Source organism: Adiantum capillus-veneris, chromosome 18, assembly GCF_014529385.1.
Source record: "Adiantum capillus-veneris isolate H3 chromosome 18, ASM1452938v2, whole genome shotgun sequence".
NCBI lineage: Eukaryota > Viridiplantae > Streptophyta > Polypodiopsida > Polypodiales > Pteridaceae > Adiantum > Adiantum capillus-veneris.
Window position 1 is genome coordinate 21,142,060 of NC_140948.1, and position 20,165 is coordinate 21,162,224.

The 20,165-nt window shown below is 42.3% G+C and overlaps 1 protein-coding gene across 1 annotated transcript; it reads left to right on the forward strand.

The window, feature by feature from the left end:
- The first annotated feature begins 15,241 nt into the window (after positions 1-15,241).
- On the forward strand, positions 15,242-19,099 carry LOC147435325 (uncharacterized). The gene has a single exon (XM_086488396.1). The coding sequence runs from the start codon at positions 16,050-16,052 to the stop codon at positions 18,327-18,329; it is 2,280 nt and encodes a 759-aa protein (XP_086344522.1). The 5' UTR covers positions 15,242-16,049; the 3' UTR covers positions 18,330-19,099.
- Positions 19,100-20,165: the final 1,066 nt, after the last annotated feature.

Sequence of the window (20,165 nt, forward strand, 5' to 3'; positions counted from 1 at the left end):
AGTGAAACAACCATTTGCAAGTGCTTACCGTGGTGTTTCTTGCTTGCGACGCTTGTAGAAACCACTCAACTTACATTGGTGGAAACACACAGGTTCCTCTAGAGCTTTTGGAGGGTTCCCATTATGATCCATCTCCTCATTATCACTTGGGAGGGACCCTAGTAGTATCGACAATGTTTTACCACTTGTTGCCCTATGTTCTCGTGACAGTTGGGGTTTCATCATGCTCACATGGAGCCACATTTTGATCGTACCTCCATTCTTCATCATCATCCCACTACTCCTCATTTGTGTGATCTTGTTTCGTATCCTCTCGATTGATCTGCATTCGAGATGAATCATCTTCATCATGTGGCCCTTGGAGCACCTTGTCCCTGCCATGCACATGCCTCTACAACACTTTACATGTTCTAGCATTAGATCTAAGCTTTTTTTATCCCCTCCCATACCCCAAGCCTTCCTCCTCACTTTCTGCTTGCCCTTTTCTTACTCTTCTCTTTGCTCTTCCTCTTTGTGGATCTTTGCACCTCTTGTTGGTTGCAAGCGACCTTTTTCGTGTACATAACCTTGACAGTGTTCTTTGTGCGTGCTATTTTTCTCTTTGGAAAAGGTCAAGTTACAAATGAGCTCTTTTAACCCTTTAATAGTAGAACTAAATAAGGATGGGTTCACACACAATAAAATCAATTTTTAACATTGTCTAATTACTTACCAAAAAGGTGACTCACCATTCAACATGATACACCCAAACTCTCCCTAAATCAATCCTTGTGGCATGCCATGTGCTATGTCTTTGTGGCCCTCGGGACATATACCATCATGGAGAGTATTCATGTATGTAAATATGTGAAGGTTTTTATTGCCAACCAGCTCCTTGCCTGGTTCTACTCACTTATAAAAGTCATGTTGATCCCCATTTGCAAACCTATATAGGTCCATCTAAATAAAATATGTACTAGAACTCTCTTGGCCTCGTTGGTTTTATGAACCTAGCATTTAATTTGTTGATTAGAGGAGGTTTCTCCTCGAGTTTGTCATCTATCTTGGTTTGGGTACCATTCATGCCCCACTTGCCGACTATATATGGGTCAAATATGGCACGATACTCCAACCCATCATCTTCAAAATACCTATTCCCATTGTAATCCACACGCACAAGGTCCTTGAATTCAGTGTGCCTATCTTCCACCGTGATGCAATAACACTCCATCAAGTACTTTTAGATCTTGGCTTCTTGTTCATTATCAAACAGGCATTTGAGTTGCATAAGTTTTATCTGCACTAGAGGGTCCAATGACCTCATCCTCACTCTTAAAACTCATAGGATTTATCTCTCTCACACACACACAATATATATGTGTGTGTCTGTGTGTGTATGTGTGTGTGTGCGGGTGTGTGTGTGTGTGTGTGTGTGTGTGTGTGTGTGTGTGTGTGTGTGTGTGTGTGTGTGTGTGTGTGTGTGTGTGTGTGTGTGTGTGTGTGTGTCTTAATTAATGTCAATGGTGTTCATTTTATGCATATGCGTGCAGAATAAGATCCTACACCAGAATAAGCTTGACTGGGAGACGAAAAGTTGCTCAAGAAGCATCACTATCTGTGAACAATGTCAAATGGGAAACAGGGGCCAGCTGGACGTTTTCCAACGTAGCGCATGTCCATCTTGTAGCTTTGCATTATCTCTTTGCAGGTCCTGAACTAGAGCCTTGTAAATTAGCAACACCGGTGTCCTATAATAGTGTTGTATTTTGACAAACGCCTTGCATTGCATTTGCACTCTTTGCGTCCTCCTCACTAGTGAAACAACCATTTGCAAGTGCTCACCGTGGTGTTTCTTGCTTGCGACGCTTGTAGAAACCACTCAACTTACATTGGTGGAAACACACAGGTTCCTCTAGAACTTTTGGAGGGTTCCCTTTATGATCCATCTCCTCATTATCACTTGGGAGGGACCCTAGTTGTATCGACAATGTTTTACCACTTGTTGCCCTATGTTCTCATGACAGTTGGGGTTTCATCATGCTCACATGGAGCCACGTTTTAATCGTACCTCCATTCTTCATCATCATCCCACTACTCCTCGTTTGTGTGATCTTGTTCCATATCTTCTCGATCGATCTGCGTTCGAGATGAATCATCTTCATCATGTGGCCCTTGAAGCACCTTGTCCCTGCCATGTACATGCCTCTACAACACTTTACATGTTCTAGCATTAGATCTAAGCTTTTTTTATCCCCTCCCATACCCCAAGCCTTCCTCCTCACTTTCTGCTTGCGCTTTTCTTACTCTTCTCTTTGCTCTTCCTCTTTGTGGATCTTTGCACCTCTTGTTGGTTGTAGGAAGCCTTTTTCGTATACGTATCCTTGACAGTGTTCTTTGTGCGTGCTATTTTTCTCTTTGAAAAAGGTCAAGTTACAAATGAGCTCTTTTAACCTTTTAATAGTAGAACAAAATAAGGACGGGTTCACACACAATAAAATCAATTTTTAACATTGTCTAATTACTTACCAAAAAGGTGACTCACAATTCAACATGATACACCCAAACTCTCCCTGAATCAATCCTTGTGGCATGCCATGTGCTATGTCTTTGTGGCCCTCGGGACACATGCCATCATGGAGAGTATTCATTTATGTAAATATGTGAAGGTTTTTATTGCCAGCCAGCTCCTTGCCTGGTTCTACTCACTTATAAAAGTCATGTTGATCCCCATTTGCAAACCTATATAGGTCCATCTAAATAAAATATGTACTAGAACTCTCTTGGCCTCGTTGGTTTTGATGAACCTAGTGTAACATTTAATGGTCTAAAAACTTATATGTAGCGGAAATTAGCATGAACATAGTGGGCATTTCATTAGAATAGATTCCTAATGAGAATTACAAGAGTGCTTGGGTGGAGAGAGAGAGATTAAGCTATTGACAACAGTTGAGGACCGGATTTGTATGGAGCCGGTCCCCCCTCCAAAAGGATTTGTATGATGGTTTCTCCCATCAAGAGAGACATTGTACAATACAATTCTTTGTGTTCCTTCAAGGCTAGCTAGTGCAATGAAGATGAAAGCTTCATCCACTAAGCAAAACACTTAGCAATCACAACTTTAATTATCCCCGTTCTCAGACCCAAGACCTCACACACCTTCGAAGATGGTGAGAGCTAGCAGGGTATGAGAGTAGATTGAGAGGAAGAAGGAGTATCTTACGAGAAAGATGTACATCTCCTCACATAATCACTCATATTAGCATAGCTTTAGCTTAGTAATTAGCTTGGTAGAGGAGATGAGCATGCATTGAAGCTTGGCTCTTGGTTGGATTTGCATCCACATGCCAAGAGTGTGTTGATGTAGGCTTCTATCTCACAAGCTTGGAGTAGGTGATGAGCTCTCCATTAAAGCTTGGGAAGAGATAGTCTTCTCTTTGTTCACACATGAGATTGTGTGAGTGTGTGTGTGTGATAATGCCTTGAAAAAATCAGCCCCCTCTCTCTCTTGGGTGAGCCCCTTTGCTATTTGCTCTTGCAGGCTCCCTATTGGACAATGCCAAGCTCAGCCAATGGCTATTAAGCAGCATAAGTGATAGCCTTCTGGTATGTGTCCCCCTTTCCCCTTTTGTGAGAGCTTAATCAATTAAACTTAATTGATTTAAATGAATTAAATCCCCATTGGACCTTTCCCCATTCTGACCAATAGGAATTAAGTAGCCCATTGGGCTGCTCAATTCCTATTGGACCCCTTCTCAGGCTGTCCAATAATCATCCAGGAGACTTAATTTTCATTGGTTCTTTTTATTAAGTGTTTTAAAATTAATTAGGCTAAATTTACTCTAGCCTAATTCTCATTGGTCCACTTCAAGGGTCATCCAATAGGAATTGGGCACACCTTGTGGGCATCTGGGCTAGGGAGCTGACATGTGTCCCTAATTCCTTTTGTGTAAAGGGAGCCTGTGTGTGTGTGTGTGTGTGTGTGTGTGTGTGTGTGTGTGTGTGTGTGTGTGTGACTTTCTCTCTCATCCCCTAGAAGAAGGGCTCGCTCCCTCCCATGTAGGGATATGCAAAGACTTTTTAGTTACACACAAAGCATCCAATTTCCCCTAGGGTTGACCTTTGGACACAACCTTTGAATTTTGGAACCTTTGCATTTTGGAAGTCTTAATGGGCTAAACCTTAGGGTCTTTTTAGCCCATTGTTGCACATGGCTCTTTTGCAGATGGCCCCCCCTTTGGATCCCTATTTTCCCTCCTTTGGATCCCTACTATGGCCAGTCTGCTAGCTTAAGCAATATTCTAGCTTTTTCTCCCCTGGCACTTCCCCACATTAAATGATCAGTTTAATATGAGAAAATCATTTAGGAGAATTAGATATTGATTATTATGACATTACCTCTCTCTTGAAATCATAGTCGTCCTCGACTATGGTGTAGAGAAGATAAAGCATATTCATGAGTCCTTTTCTTAGAGGGTAGAGGATCCCTTGTTACCCTACGACATCATTCCACAATGGATGACTAGTCCATTTGGCGCTTGAGAGCCTGAGGTTGCCGCAAGCATGTCTGCACATTAGTCCAATCAGTCTTCCATAGTAGAGTGACAAGCTCTACTTGGTGTTTGGGAGACGTCGTCTCCGCAAACTTGATCTAAGCATGCATACTACTTCATTTTTGTGCACAATAAAGAAAAAGAGAGTCTTATAAAACAAAAAACTTTGTTCATTTTTAACATTTTGTACATTTTCTTACTCTTGGGAAGCATTGTAAGCATTGACAAGGTTTAGGTTATCCTTTAATTGTTTGCCTTGCATCCATCTAGCATCTTCAAAAGGATAATTCTTAAACTTAATAAGATATCGTCGGATAGTCTTACCACCTCTTAGTACCTTGTCTTCATGTCGGAGAATGGACTCGTGCTGCAGCACCTCCTCTTGGTCCTCGATCTCCGGTGGGTCTTCAATAGTTGGTTCTTGAGGTGGCTCTCCTTTGTAAGGCTTTAATAGGCTCACATGGAAAGCATTGTGTATGAGCCAATGATTGGGCAACTTGAGTTGATAGGCCATCTCATTGATTGGCCTAAGAATCTGGAAGGGACCATAGTACCTTTTTGCTAGTTTAGCATAGTACTTTTGGTAGCTCGTAGGATTCTTGCCCGTTGTGTGCCTTAATCGAGCCTTAGGAAACTTTAATAAGACCCAATCGATTTCTTTAAAGGCTTGGGCTCTTCTGTGCTTGTCAGCAGCAGCCTTTTGCCTTTGCTGTGAGATAGAGATAGCATCCTTAATCTTCTGAAAAGATTCTTGTAGGTCTCGGCTATACTCATCTGCAGCGAAGATCTTCCCATGTACCTTAAGTAGCAAGGGACTTTTTCATCTTCCCTCAATTACCTCGAAAGGTGCTTTTCCCATGGAAGTATGTATAGTGTTATTGTAAGCATACTCCACTAAGGGTAAGTACTTCTCCCATTGGGATCTTTGATCTACTTCCGTTACGTAGGCTTTTAGTAGATCGAGAATGGTTAGGTTAGCTATTTCACTTTGGCCATCCGTTTGTGGATGATAGGCCGAAGAGAAGTTTAGCCTTGTCCCTAAATTCTCAAAGAGACCCTTCCAGAAATTACTGGTCATTCTAGGATCTCTATCCGACACTATGGACATTGGCAAGCCATGGTACTTGAAGAATTGTGAAATGAAGAGGGTTGCCATTTGATGGGCTTTGATAGTCTTTTTGATAGGTGTAAAATGAGCTTGTTTGCCGAACCTGTCTACCTATCGTCCATATTCCCGTATTCCCATGGATAGAATTAGGCAATCCAAAGATGAAATCCATGGATATGCTCTCCCATGGTGAATTAGGGATTGGCAAGGGTTGAAGCAATCCAAGTTGCTTCCCTCTATCAAATTTTGTCTTTTGGCATACCACACATTTAGAAACATACTCTTGTATGTTCACTTTCATGGTAGGCCAATAGAAATATGTTTCAATTCCCTTCAAGGTAGACTGAATCCCTCTATGCCCCGCATAAGGTGGAGCATGAGATTCATACATTACTTTCTCACGTAGTGAGTTAGTAACACATAGTCTATTGCCATAGAGAAGATAACCATCTTGTAAATTAAATGGTTCTTCTTTCTTCCCTAATGCAAGGGCTGAAATCACATCTCTAAAGTCGGAATCAATAGCGTACTCATCTATCATTGAAGATAGATCATTGTGAGTTGCTATGGAAACCGCATTCACTCTCGGCCGTCTTCAGAGTGCATCAGCTACTTGATTATGCTTGCCAGCAATGTGAGCAATATGAAAATGAAATTGCGAAAGGAAATTTGCCCACCTCATTTGTTTGTCGGAGAGCTTGGTCTGCGTCATGAAGTACTTAAGACTTTGGTGATCCGTTCGCAGAATGAAAGGAGTCCCCAATAAATAGTGCTTCCATGAGTCTAAGGCATGTAGAACTGCAAGGAGTTCCTTTTCGTATATGCCTAGAGCTTGCTCAACAGGGTCGAGCCTTCGACTCTCATAGCCTATGGCGTGCCCTTCTTGGAGCAAACAGCTCCAAGGCAATCACCACAAGCATCACATTGGACCTCAAATGGTTTTGAGAGATCCGGTAATGTAAGCACAGGTTGAGAGATAAGCTTTTCGAAAGCATTGTTCTCCTTAGCAGACCATGTATACCTAACGCTTTTCTTTGTTAGGTCATATAATGGTCCCGCAATTTGTGAGAACTTTTCTATGAAGCGTCTATAGTATGCACACATACCTATAAAGCTTCTTAGTTCATGAAGATTCCTTGGTTTAGGCCATCCTTTTATTACCTCTAACTTTGATGGATCCATTTGGATGCCATCTTGAGAGATAATGTGACCTAAATACTGAATCTCTTGCAAGAAAAATTCACTTTTCTTTCGATTAACATAAAGTTTATTCTCTCTTAAAACTTGAAATATTACCTAGAGGTGTTGCTTGTGTTCGTCTAATGAATTAGAGTAGATGATAATATCATCAAAGAACACTCCCGTGAAGGTTCAATGAGGCCTGAACAGCTTCTCCATCAAGTGGTTGAATGTGGCTGGTGCATTAGTCAAGCCAAAAGGCATAACAATGTATTCGTAAAGACCAAATGTGGTGTGAAATGCGTTCTTTACAATGTCTTGATCAACTATCCTTATTTGATGATAGCCACTTTTTAGGTCAATCCTACTGAAGTAGGTCGATCCTTGTAGCTTATCAAATAGGTCTTCTACCCGTGGAACGGGAAACCTATTCTTGATAGTGATCCTATTTAGTGCTCTATAGTCGACACAGATACGATGTGTGCCGTCTTTCTTTTGCACTAATAGCACAGGTGAGCAAAATGGAGATGAGCTAGGCCTAACCATGCCCTTCTCAACTAACTCATGCACTTGCCGCATAATCTCCTCTTGTTGAGCTTGAGAAACTCTATAAGGAGGTTTGTTAGGCGGTGAACTTCCTGGAAGAAGTTCAATTGCATGGTCATCATTACCTCGTTTAGAAGGTAGCTCACAAGGGATGTCGTCAATAAAAACATCTTGAAACCCCTTGAGAAAATTGGATAACTCTAATTCCTTTTGGTTGCTTTTATTTTCTTTTGCTAAAGCATTAGGTTCATTTTGAGAGTCTTTAACAAAAATCATGTACACGGAAATAGAGCTCTTTATTGACTTGTTGAAAGCTGGTGTATGTACAATGGGGATAGTGTTACCCATTTCCTTAGCATCTATATACATGTCTTTTTCCCTGAATTTAAAGGAGATTCTCCTTTCAGGAAATTTAACATCGGCAGCCAGGCGATCAAACCATGGTGCCCCTAGGATTACATCCTCATGCTTGAGAGGAGAGATAAAGAAGTCCTCTTTGTCCACATAGCCTTGGACATGAAGCCTCAATTTCCCAATTAAGGGAGTGGCTGAAGCTTCTTGCCCCTTGAAGGCACTGTCTGCGGGTAGGACATCTCCCATCTCGTAGGATTGTATGCCTAGCTTGGTGGCTAACTCCATAGATATAAAATTGTGAGTAGAACCAGGGTCAAAGAGAATAAAAGCATCATGTTCTCTTACCTTTCCCCAAGCATGGCATAGAGGAGATCCTTTGTGGTGAGTTTGGTGAGTCTCCTCCTCTTGGATTTCAACCAAGGAAGCTCTAGGACGATCTTGGCGGTTGTTCTTTTGGGGACAAGCGCGGTACGCATGCCCTTGTTCGCTGCACTTGAAACACCGGTTATCCTTACGATAACGCTCAAGCTCTTCAGGAGAGAGTTTATTCTTACCTTTGTTGACTCCCTTCTCTTTAGCTTTGTTGGAGTTGCCCTTAGGAGACTTTTGGACATTGTCCTTCCCCTTAGGCTCATTGGAACCCTTGTTTTCCGTGGGCTTATTATTTCTTTTAGCCCCCGTTTGGAAATTGATTCGAGAGGCCACCATAGTATGGTGTATTACCGCCGATATAGTACGTGGCCTTTGGGAGTTGACATACTCCGCCATTTCTTCGGTTAAGCCCACACAAAATTGTTGCTTTTGCTCTCCAAAATCCAACTTTTTGAAGACAGTGGCTTTGAATTGTAGGTCCCAAAACTTGTCTACATATTTGTGGATGGATTCATAGGGAGAGAGCTTTAAGCTTCGCCATTCTGTGAGTACCTTGTCTTTGGCATCGGTGGCCAAAAACTGCTTCATAATGGAAGCTCTTAAATCTTTCCATGTTTGTGGAGCTTCACCGTTGGCTCGTAGGCTAGACCACCATTGTCTGGCGGACTTTTGAAAGTGCATAGCTACATGGCGTAGCTTAGAGGACTCCGTGAAGCCCTCATCTCCAAATTCCGCATTGAATTGTTGGATAAAGGCCAAGACTTTGTCCGTAGCACCAAAGGTGCCATCATAGGTAAGGAAAGAGATGCTCTTCCCTCCCTCTTTGAATTTCTTCAGCTTGGACGACCTCTTCCATGCGGCATAGGATTTCCTATGGCCTCTTCTTTTTGATGGTTCAAAGGTTGCACCATCACTTTCTTCAGAAGGTGAAGAATTTGAAGAAGGTGGAGAAGAGGGTAACCTCTTTCTCGCCTTTTTCTTGTCTTGATCTTCGGCATCTTCACCATCGCTTTCATAAGAGGAAGAGGATGAAGAAGATGGAGAAGAGGGTGTCCTCTTTCTCTCCTTTTTCTTCTCTTGCTTTTCATCATCCCTCTTTGAATTATGGCGTGGAGAAGAGTATGATGGTCTTCTCCGCTTTGGTGGTGATGGAGAGCGTTTAGCCCACCGTCTTCGTGGAGCCATCTCCGCCGATGTGGCGGGAGACTTGCTTCTTTCTCGTTCCTTCGGCGGAGGCTCTTGAGTTCTCCTTTGGGAAGGAGATGCATCATCAAGAAGTAAATTCTTGAGCCCTTCATATGGATTCTCTTCTTCTTCCCGAATCGGAGAGAGACCTCTTTTGGTAGTCTCACAAGGAGGCTTCCTAGGTGTTCTCTCGTCATGGTGATGAGCTTGGAGAATCCCGTGAGCACGGAGCTTCCGTTGCACTTCGCTTTGGAGAGATGGATTGCCCATGGCTTGTTGAAGCCTAGAAACAAGATAGTTAACAAGCATTGAAGCATCATTAGTAGCTTGCTCATGAGCAAAATCAAAGTTATCAACATTAATTTCACTCTCTTTACTATTGTCAGCCATTCTAACAACTTTTAGGTGTAAACTTTTTAGGTGTACTTTGGCACTTCAAGCCCTAGTTGCTACTCCTCTTTACCCCTTTAGAAAAAGCACTCAAGCTACTGTACCCGCGGCTCGAATACCATTAATTGCAAGGAATAGAAGAGAGGGTCTTTCAACACCAAAACAGCACCGGCTCCTGTCAAGCTTCTAATAGCTCAATAGTGGTTAAGCCATAGGCAAGCCCCGTAGGACTCCACTATTAAGACCATAGCTCTCGACGGTGATGCCCCGTTAACTACACAAAGGCAGACGCACTGCAAGGCTGAAAAATCCCTATTCTACTTACTCACAGGCAATTAATAATACCAACCATTTGTAGCTAGCTTGAGGACCTCCCTTCTTGAGCAAGAAAAGAGAAACCTTGAGCTCTGATACCAATGTAACATTTAATGGTCTAAAAAATTATATGTAGCAGAAATTAGCATGAACATAGTGGGCATTTCATTAGAGTATATTCCTAATGAGAATTACAAGAGTGCTTGGGTGGAGAGAGCAACAAAAAGCATAACACCTAGTTAGAAAGCATCAACAATACTTTCAAAAGAGAGAGAAATTAAGCTATTGACAACAGTTGAGGACCGGATTTGTATGGAGCCGGTCCCCCCTCCAAAAGGCTTTGTATTATGGTTTCTCCCATCAAGAGAGACATTGTACAATACAATTCTTTGTGTTCCTTCAAGGCTATCTAGTGCAATGAAGATGAAAGCTTCATGCACTAAGCAAAACACTTAGCAAACACAACTTTAATTATCCCCGTTCTCAGACCCAAGACCTCACACACCTTCGAAGATGGTGAGAGCTAGCAGGGTATGAGAGTAGATTGAGAGGAAGAAGGAGTATCTTACGAGAAAGATGTACATCTCCTCACATAATCACTCATATTAGCATAGCTTTAGCTTAGTAATTAGCTTGGTAGAGGAGATGAGCATGCATTGAAGCTTGGCTCTTGGTTGGATTTGCATCCACATGCCAAGAGTGTGTTGATGTAGGCTTCTATCTCACAAGCTTGGAGTAGGTGATGAGCTCTTCATTAAAGCTTGGGAAGAGATAGTCTTCTCTTTCTTCACACATGAGATTGTGTGAGTGTGTGTGTGATAATGCCTTGCAAAAATCAGCCCCCTCTCTCTCTTGGGCGAGCCCCCTTGCTATTTGCTCTTGCAGGCTCCCTATTGGACAATGCCAAGCTCAGTCAATGGCTATTAAGCAGCATAAGTGATAGCCTTCTGACATGTGTCCCCCTTTCCCCTTTTGTGAGAGCTTAATCAATTAAACTTAATTGAATTAAATGAATTAAATACCCATTGGACCTTTCCCCATTCTGACCAATAGGAATTAAGTAGCCCATTGGGCTGCTCAATTCCTATTGGACCCCTTCTCAGGCTGTCCAATAATCATCCAAGAGACTTAATTTTCATTGGTTCTTTTTATTAAGTGTTTTAAAATTAATTAGGCTAAATTTACTCTAGCCTAATTCTCATTGGTCCACTTCAAGGGTCATCCAATAGGAATTGGGCACACCTTGTGGGCATCTGGGCTAGGGAGCTGACATGTGTCCCTAATTCCTTTTGTGTAAAGGGAGCCTATGTGTGTGTGTGTGTGTGTGTGTGTGTGTGTGTGTGTGTGTGTGTGTGTGTGTGTGTGTGTGTGTGTGTGTGTGTGTGTGTGTGTGTGTGTGTGACTTTCTCTCTCATCCCCTAGAAGAAGGGCTCGCCCCCTCCCATGTAGGGATATGCAAAGACTTTTTAGTTACACACAAAGCATCCAATTTCCCCTAGGGTTGACCTTTGGACACAACCTTTGAATTTTGGAACCTTAGCATTTTGGAAGTCTTAATGGGCTAAACCTTAGGGTCTTTTTAGCCCGTTGTTGCACATGGCTCTTTTGCAGATGGCCCCCCCTTTGGATCCCTATTTTCCCTCCTTTGGATGCCTACTATGGCCAGTCTGCTAGCTTAAGCAATATTCTAGCTTTTTCTCCCCTGGCACTTCCCCACATTAAATGATCAGTTTAATATGAGAAAATCATTTAGGAGAATTAGCTATTGATTATTATGACACCTAGCATTTAATTTGTTGATTAGAGGAGGTTTCTCCTCGAGTTTGTCATCTATCTTGGTTTGGGTACCATTCATGCCCCACTTGCCGACTATATATGGGTCAAATATAGCACGATACTCCACTCCATCATCATCAAAATACCTATTCCGATTGTAATCCACACGCACTAGGTCCTTGAATTCAGTGTGCCTATCTTCCACCGTGATGCAATAACACTCCATCAAGTACTTTTAGATCTTGGCTTCTTGTTCATTACCAAACAGGCATTTGAGTTGCATAAGTTTTATCTGCACTAGAGAGTCCAATGACCTCAGCCTCACTCTTAAAACTCATAGGATTTATCTCTCTCTCACACACACACACACACAATATGTGTGTGTGTGTGTGTGTGTGTGTGTGTGTGTGTGTGTGTGTGTGTGTGTGTGTGTGTGTGTGTGTGTGGGTCTTAATTAATGTCAATGGTGCTCATTTTATGCATATGCGTGCAGAATAAGCTCCTACACCAAAATAAGCTTGACTTGGGAGACGAAAAGTCGCTCAAGAAGCATCAGTGTCTGTGAATGATGTCAAATGGGAAACAGAGGCCAGCTGAACTTTTTCCAACGTAGCGCATGTCCATCTTGTAGCTTTGCATTATCTCTTTGCAGGTCCTGAACTAGAGCCTTGTAAATTAGCAATACCGGTGTCATTTGATAGTGTTGTATTTTGACAAATGCCTTGCATTGCATTTGCACTCTTTGGGTCCTCCTCACTAGTGAAACAACCATTTTCAAGTGCTCACCGTGGTGTTTCTTGCTTGCGACGCTTATAGAAACCACTCAACTTACATTGGTGGAAACACACAGGTTCCTCTAGAGCTTTTGGAGGGTTCCCATTATGATCCATCTCCTCATTATCACTTGGGAGGGACCCTAGTGGTATCGACAATGTTTTACCACTCGTTGCCCTATGTTCTCGTGACAGTTGGGGTTTCATCATGCTCACATGGAGCCACGTTTTAATCGTACCTCCATTCTTCATCATCATCCCACTACTCCTCGTTTGTGTGATCTTGTTCCGTATCCTCTCGATCGATCTGCGTTCAAGATGAATCATCTTCATCATGTGGCCCTTGAAGCACCTTGTCCCTGCCATGCACATGCCTCTACAACACTTTACATGTTCTAGCATTAGATCTAAGCTTTTTTTATCCCCTCCCATACCCCAAGCCTTCCTCCTCACTTTCTGCTTGAGCTTTTCTTACTCTTCTCTTTGCTCTTCCTCTTTGTGGATCTTTGCACCTCTTGTTGGTTGCAGGCGGCCTTTTTCATGTACGTAACCTTGACAGCGTTCTTTGTGCGTGCTATTTTTCTCTTTGAAAAAGGTCAAGTTACAAATGAGCTCTTTTAACCTTTTAATAGTAGAACAAAATAAGCACGGGTTCACACACAATAAAATCAAATTTTAACATTGTCTAATTACTTACCAAAAAGGTGACTCACCATTCAACATGATACACCCAAACTCTCCCTGAATCAATCCTTGTGGCATGCCATGTGCTATGTCTTTGTGGCCCTCGGGACACATGCCATCATGGAGAGTATTCATTTATGTAAATATGTGAAGGTTTTTATTGCGAGCCAACTCCTTGCCTGGTTCTACACACTTATAAAAGTCATGTCGATCCCCATTTGCAAACCTATATAGGTCCATCTAAATAAAATATGTGCTAGAACTCTCCTGGCCTCGTTGGTTTTGATGAACCTAGCATTTAATTTAATGTTGATTAGAGTAGGTGTCTCCTCGAGTTTGTCATCTATCTTGGTTTTGGTACCATTCATGCCCCACTTGCCGACTATATATGGGTCAAACATAACACGATACTCTACTCCAACATCATCAAAATACCTATTCCCATTGTAATCCACACGCACTAGCTCCTTGAATTAAGTGTGCCTATCGTCCACCGTGATGCAATAACACTCCATCAAGTCCTTCTCGATCTTGGCTTCTTGTTCATTATCAAACAGGCATTTGAGTTGCATAAGTTTTATTTGCACTAGAGGGTCCAATGACCTCATCCTCACTCTTAAAACTCATAGGATTTATCTCTCTCTCACACACACACACACACACACACACACACACACAATGTGTGTGTGTGTGTGTTAATTAATGTCAATGGTGCTCATTTTATGCATATGCGTGCAGCTAATACATTCTAGCTTCACCTTCCTTCCCGCATAGACATGACCATTGTTAATTCAAATAGCTCTACCTTCCTTCTTACATAGAGGTCATTATATTTGGTCTACTCTTAAGATCTTATTAGTGCATAGGAGAAACTTCATATCTAGCAAATGGATACCAACTATACCATTGACACTTCATTGTGTGTGTTGCTACCTTGAAGGGAAGGAGGGTACTACAATAATTGATTCCTTTTGATTTTGGTTGTTGCAAGGAGGGGTCACATACTAGTTTTTATTAATTTGTTGTTGTTAGAGATGTGCACACACAAAATGACACCTAGATGCCTTTTCCACGAGACACAACCTTAGGGATATGAAGCACAAAGCCTCGTCATTGAACAAAGGTACTACTCATATTAAACTAGTCAAAGCGAGAATCTTTTCAGATTTGTTGAGGTCCCTCAACATTGTCTCCCCTCCCTTGCTTTCTAGCGAAATGAGGTTTGAAACTGTGCGCAAGAGAGAAGAACTTCATCTTTGCTACCCTAGACCAAGAAGGCCAGCGCGTTGATGTGGTAACGAAGCTACATATTATGATTTCACCACTATCCCCTTCTCACTGCCTTAGTCTCTAGCTTGCGCGACATCCTCCCCAACTCCGCCTCCTGCTTGCACGACATCACTCCTGTCTCCGCCTCTGTCCCCCCCTCTTCTGCCTTGTGCTTGCATGGCTTTCGTCCCGCATCAAGTGAGATTCTCCCTTCTTTTCGAATTATTTCCAGCTGGTACCCCCTACTCGTGCAAGGCCTAGTTTTGAATCACATATCGAAAACTAAGCCTTATCCATGTCATACAAAGGGATAAGTTGCAACTCTTCCCTTTGTTATTGTTGAATATAGGCTACAAATGGCCTAGTTACATTGACCTAAGCCCACAAGGCCTAGCATTGCTTTCCATTGAACTTTCAAAATGTAGACAACTTTGGGTAATGGGTTTGGTTCAACCAAGATTTCAATATATAACTAGGATTTTCTTAACATATCTACTAACATAATATGGCGGAAGGGGGAGCCCTTTACACGTGTCGCAATTTGTAACTTGAAGGCTAAAGTCCAAAACTAAAAAAAGCCCCTTTGCACGCGATAAAGAGGGAGAGAGGGGGAGAGAGAGAGGCCGCCGAAGACAGCCAGTTGTACTAGTTGTATATACGAAGGCAACTAAACCTAGGTGTGAGCATGGGCTAGGCTTAGATGCTTAGAAAGCATCTAAGTTTATGAAAGGATAAATAAACACTTTGAAATTACCAGTCTATGTTGGAATTAGTGCCTCTCCCCTTAAAGTTAATCTTTCTAAAAATATTGGCTCCATCATTAGCCTTACTAGCAAGTGGGCAAAAAAGAATGACTCTATTGGTGGAAATTTAGAAAGAGGGCGCACTTTAGCATTTTCCCAAATGGGGCTCAAAGCGAGAGAGATTGAGAATATGATAGCATTAGCATTCACAAAGAATATAGTACCAGCACGAGAGTGTTCTCTTGGCAGGCATGGTTCCCAACCCCGAATTACACTTGGTTTTGAGCGGGAAAAACTCATTTTCAATCCATAAAAGTCTATAGGAAGACTTTGCTGCAAATGGGTTTGTCAGAAATGTAGTGATTATCGATGAGATTATCATCACTTTGTCCCTAACTGTGCCACAATTGTATAGAAATTCTGTTTCACTTGCACGCTTATATGTGAGTCTTCGCTCATATACCTCAGATTGTGCCTTGATCATCATGTGATGGAGTCCTTGTTTTGTTGTTCTGCTACTCTGCCTGCATTACTTTCTCAACTTGAATGTATGCTTGAAGATGGCCGGCCTATTGCACAGAAACCCTAAAAAGTTGAGACTCTTTCTTTGCAAAACCTGCACTTTAATCCAATTCCTTTCTTTAGAGAAAGGCTTTTGATGATGAGCTCTTTGCAGTGGTCTGGGGGAAGAGGGTTTAGGATGCAAGAGATCTTCTGCACAGTGAGAGAAGCCTTGATGGGAAGCATAAACATGTAAAATGGGCTACATTATGAGGGTTGGTTAACACCTAGTCCTACCACACAACACCAGCCCACTTATGTGACAATGAGGTTGAGGCTATGGATTAAGAGGCTTCAAGGTTTCAAATTCAGAGGATTGCAAAGAAGAAGAGCCAAGAGAGCTGTCCATCATAGCAAAGCATCAACCAAAGCAAAACTCTCTCTCATTGTGAAGGAGTCCCCAGTGTATGCTTCAGGCAATCTCTCATTGCCCACTCCAAAAGCTTGCTCCCCCTCATCACCGCAAAACCCAAACGCGGCGACGACTCAAACACCGACTCAAGGACCTCTTACCCTTTCTCCAATCTCCCCATTGCCCTCCTCTGCTTTGACAACCACCCCCACAGGCCACAACACTCCTCTGGCTCTTAAGGATCTTCTTGGCTTTGAAGCCGTCGACCGCCGATGCAGAAAGTCCACCGCATTCGACCATATTGCCTTCCATTTAAGCTGCTGTAAGTTAGAGAATCCTGAGATGGATTCAGGCTCAAACTGCACAGAAGAAAGGTTTTTGCATGCATTTAGAGATCAGAAAGCTAAAGGCACCTTGCAAGGGCCAAAATCAAGGTGGACTGGGTTGTGCCCATGCATGTTTGTAAGTGTGGAAAGACAAATTGTGAAGGGCAGTGATGCGGGTGCAATGAAGCCAGGACAGAGGACGCATAAGGAGTTCTTTTCTGGTTCACTTGCAAGGCAGCACAATTTGCCTAGCAATCGGCAAACAGATGATACTATGCAAATGAATGCATTGAATGCAATCACGAACAGAGACAGGGCAGACAACAGAGGTGGAAATGAAGAGAAAATGCCCATTACTGCCTGTTCTGGGGATAGAACAAAGCTAGCTGCAGATCATCCGAACTTTTTGCCGGTCCGCTTTGAGCAGAGGAGTGCATTGCCAAAACAGCTTCACACAATTGCAAATGAAAACAGCTTTATTGATAGGCAAGACAAACCAAGTGGAATTATCTCACGTCAAATTACAGACCTTTGGTCACCGCAACATGACCACTTATCATCACAGGCCATCACGGCAGTAAGCACCCTGCAAGGACAGCAACCATTTGTCACCAAAGAAGATATCTATTTCACTACTGTTGAGGATAAGCTTTTATCAGCTGTTTCAACCACAAGCAAGGTTGACAAGACTATGGCTCCTGCAAATGCTCAAAGACCTGGTGCACCTTGGGCTTCTAGATGGTTCACAGATGGTAAAAGTCATAAGAAACAAGAAGAAATTTATAGCCACAGCTTCGCATTCGACCTGGCTGTTGACAATTGCACATCAGAAGCCAATCAGTCATATGAAGTAGGCTCCGAAGAAGAGTCATCCTTGTTGCAGGCAGATTCTTATGAGAGCTCAGACACTTTCAGTATCTCATCCCACAGCCCATGGCTTAATGATCAGCCTAAGTCAGCTGCTTTGTCAAATCCTTCAGTTGATTTAGAAGCTAAGGCAAGACCATGGGCTTCAACAGAAATTCATGCCTGCATACCCTCGTTTCCATGTAAGTCAGGATCCAATGACCTTAAGAAAAGCAAGAGAGAGCATACAAAAGCTCTGATTCAAAGCTGCCATGGAGCATGTATGGCCAACCCACTTTTTGGTACATACGATGAGTCCGAGACTGATACAAGCGTACCTTCGGCTGCGCTTGTCACTAATGGTAATCGAATGGTTAAAGTGTCATCAGTAGAACATGATTGCAATGCTAGTCATCATCTAATGACAAAGGCCTGCACACATAGGCAGGTCATGATGCATCATCATTCGAAAAGTGACACTGATATCAAACACGTCAATCAAGAGATCAATTCTACATGTCACATTAACAAGGATGTAAGGAAGGCATTGAAGGATGATGTGGTTCCGATTTTTCGGCCAAAATCTGACAGAATCAGGCTTTCTTTTCGTGTTTCGAACGCTAATCATTCATCATTCAATCATCAGGACAGTAGAAGGAATTCGAGTACACACATGCCGGTCAAAGCTGCTAATTCTCGAGAAAAATCTGACACAATAATACTTCCTTCTCAGTCGAGCAAGCTGGACAGCAATGCTGAGCTAAATCAGTCATCGGCACAAGCTGCGAAGGGCGGAGTGCAGGGGAAGAGCCTTGCAGTGGAGAAGAAGACGCGAGATCCATTCATCGATTTCACCGATTCAATGCTCGATATGATTCTGCAGAATCATTTGTGCAGCTCTAAAGAGCTGGAAGGACTTTTACAAAGTTTTCTTTCCATCAATTCTCCTGAACACCATGATGTCATAGTCCAAGCTTTTACAGAAGTCTGGGAAAAGGTGGTTATTGGCAAAGCTGTCTAGCATATTCATAATCCAGGCATGGAGAGGATAAAGGAAAGCAGCTCAAGGGCTTAAGAGTACACATGTGTCCAGTTCTTTGAAGGATACTAAGATGAGTGTTTACTAGTTTATTATCTCAATAGCAAACACTGTGGCATGTTTTCTTTTTCTCCAATAGCACAATCTCCTTTTAGTTCTCTTCAAAATCAAGGATGGATCCAATCTCATCGGTCCTTAATTTGGGCAGCATAGTTACAATTGTGGTGAATTGGGCATTCCCTGGCTTGCCATCAGGGAATGCAATTATGGGTGATCAATTTTCAAGGTAAAAAATTGGGCAGCATAGTTACAAGTTGTGGTGAATTGGACATTCTCTGCATTGTTGCGCTTGCCATCGGGGGGATGTAGTAATGAGTGGTAAACATCTTGGGCTAAATCTTCAATAGTTGAAGAAATTTCAAGCATTGCATTTCTTTTGTCAACAAATCCTCTCTCTTTTTCTTAGAGCCTTTCTTATCTGTCATTTCAACATACCTAAAAACTTTCACAGGGACTAGTTGACTCAAATACCACTCTGCACAGTTGCAGTCTGATTCATGGAGCCTGAACCTTTGAATTATGTCTTCGAACTTCCAAAGTCCCTGTTTTCTGAAATAGTTTGCCCTCAAAAACAATGCCTGGCAAAGAGCTGTTTTTCTTTGGGTGGTAATACCAACTGGCTTGCAAGAAGATTATTTCTCTATGTCCTCACATCATCTCCAACTAGATAATATAAAGAGGTTTCCCATTAGGTCTCCCCAATCTCAGAAAAATTAAAAGTCTTTCAAAACATGTTAAGTGCATAAGTGAAGGGTGAGATTAGGAAATGAAAAGACAGATGAAGGTGAAAAGTCAAAAGACCTTTTGTGTCCATATGAAGAGGTGGTCAACTTCACATTGGTATATTTGTGTTTCTCTTTAATGTTCTCTTCTCTTTAATGTGTCCTCTCTCTCTCTCTCTCTCTCTCTCTCTCTCTCTCTCTCTCTCTCAATGTTGTATCCGTCCTTCCCGGTTGATAACATGCTTCATTATTGCCCCTTGCTATGTGCTACAAACTAGCGCATCGTTTTTGTTGTTGTTGAGGGAATCTTTGAATTAGGAATATCTTTTTATTTTTTTAAAGCCATTAGGAATACCTTTTCTAAAAAACTTATTAGGCAATGTAAAGTGGTATTGATTATTCTTCCAATTAGCCAATAAAAGGTAGTATTGGTTATTCTCTAAAGTCACTCATGGTTCTGTCTTATACCTACAAAGAATGACCATTTTCAAGTCTCTCTCCCTGTTCCGTGTTTCAAATGTGAGTATCCCTATCAAGGAATGGCATTTCACGCTAGTTGCCGTTCTCGTTCTCGTTCCCGTTCCTGTTCCAGGTAACTATGTCTTGCCTACTTGGCCCTAGCTCCCAACCTAGTGCCTCTGTGGCACTAGCAAATGCCCTTGATATGAGAGATCTCAGATTTTTAAAGGAACCTTGTTAGTGCCACATAGGCATCGACCATGATGTCCTATCTAAGGCTGGATTCACATTGAGGAGGCGGAAGAAACACTCCAAAAGGTGTTCTTCCAGGTGGAAGAGTTGCAGAATGCACACTGAGGAGGCAGAAGAAACACTCCAAAAGATACTTTTTCAGGTGGAAGAGTTGCAAAATGCACACTTCCGCCACCCATTTGTTCACATAGAGGGTGGAACAAAAAGTGACTCTATTTTCTTCTGCCGTCTACTATGAACATTGGGCGGCGGCGAAACAAAGAGTGAAAGGAAGCAACATTTACTAATTGCATCAATAAACCATAGTACAAACCATAGGGGGGTG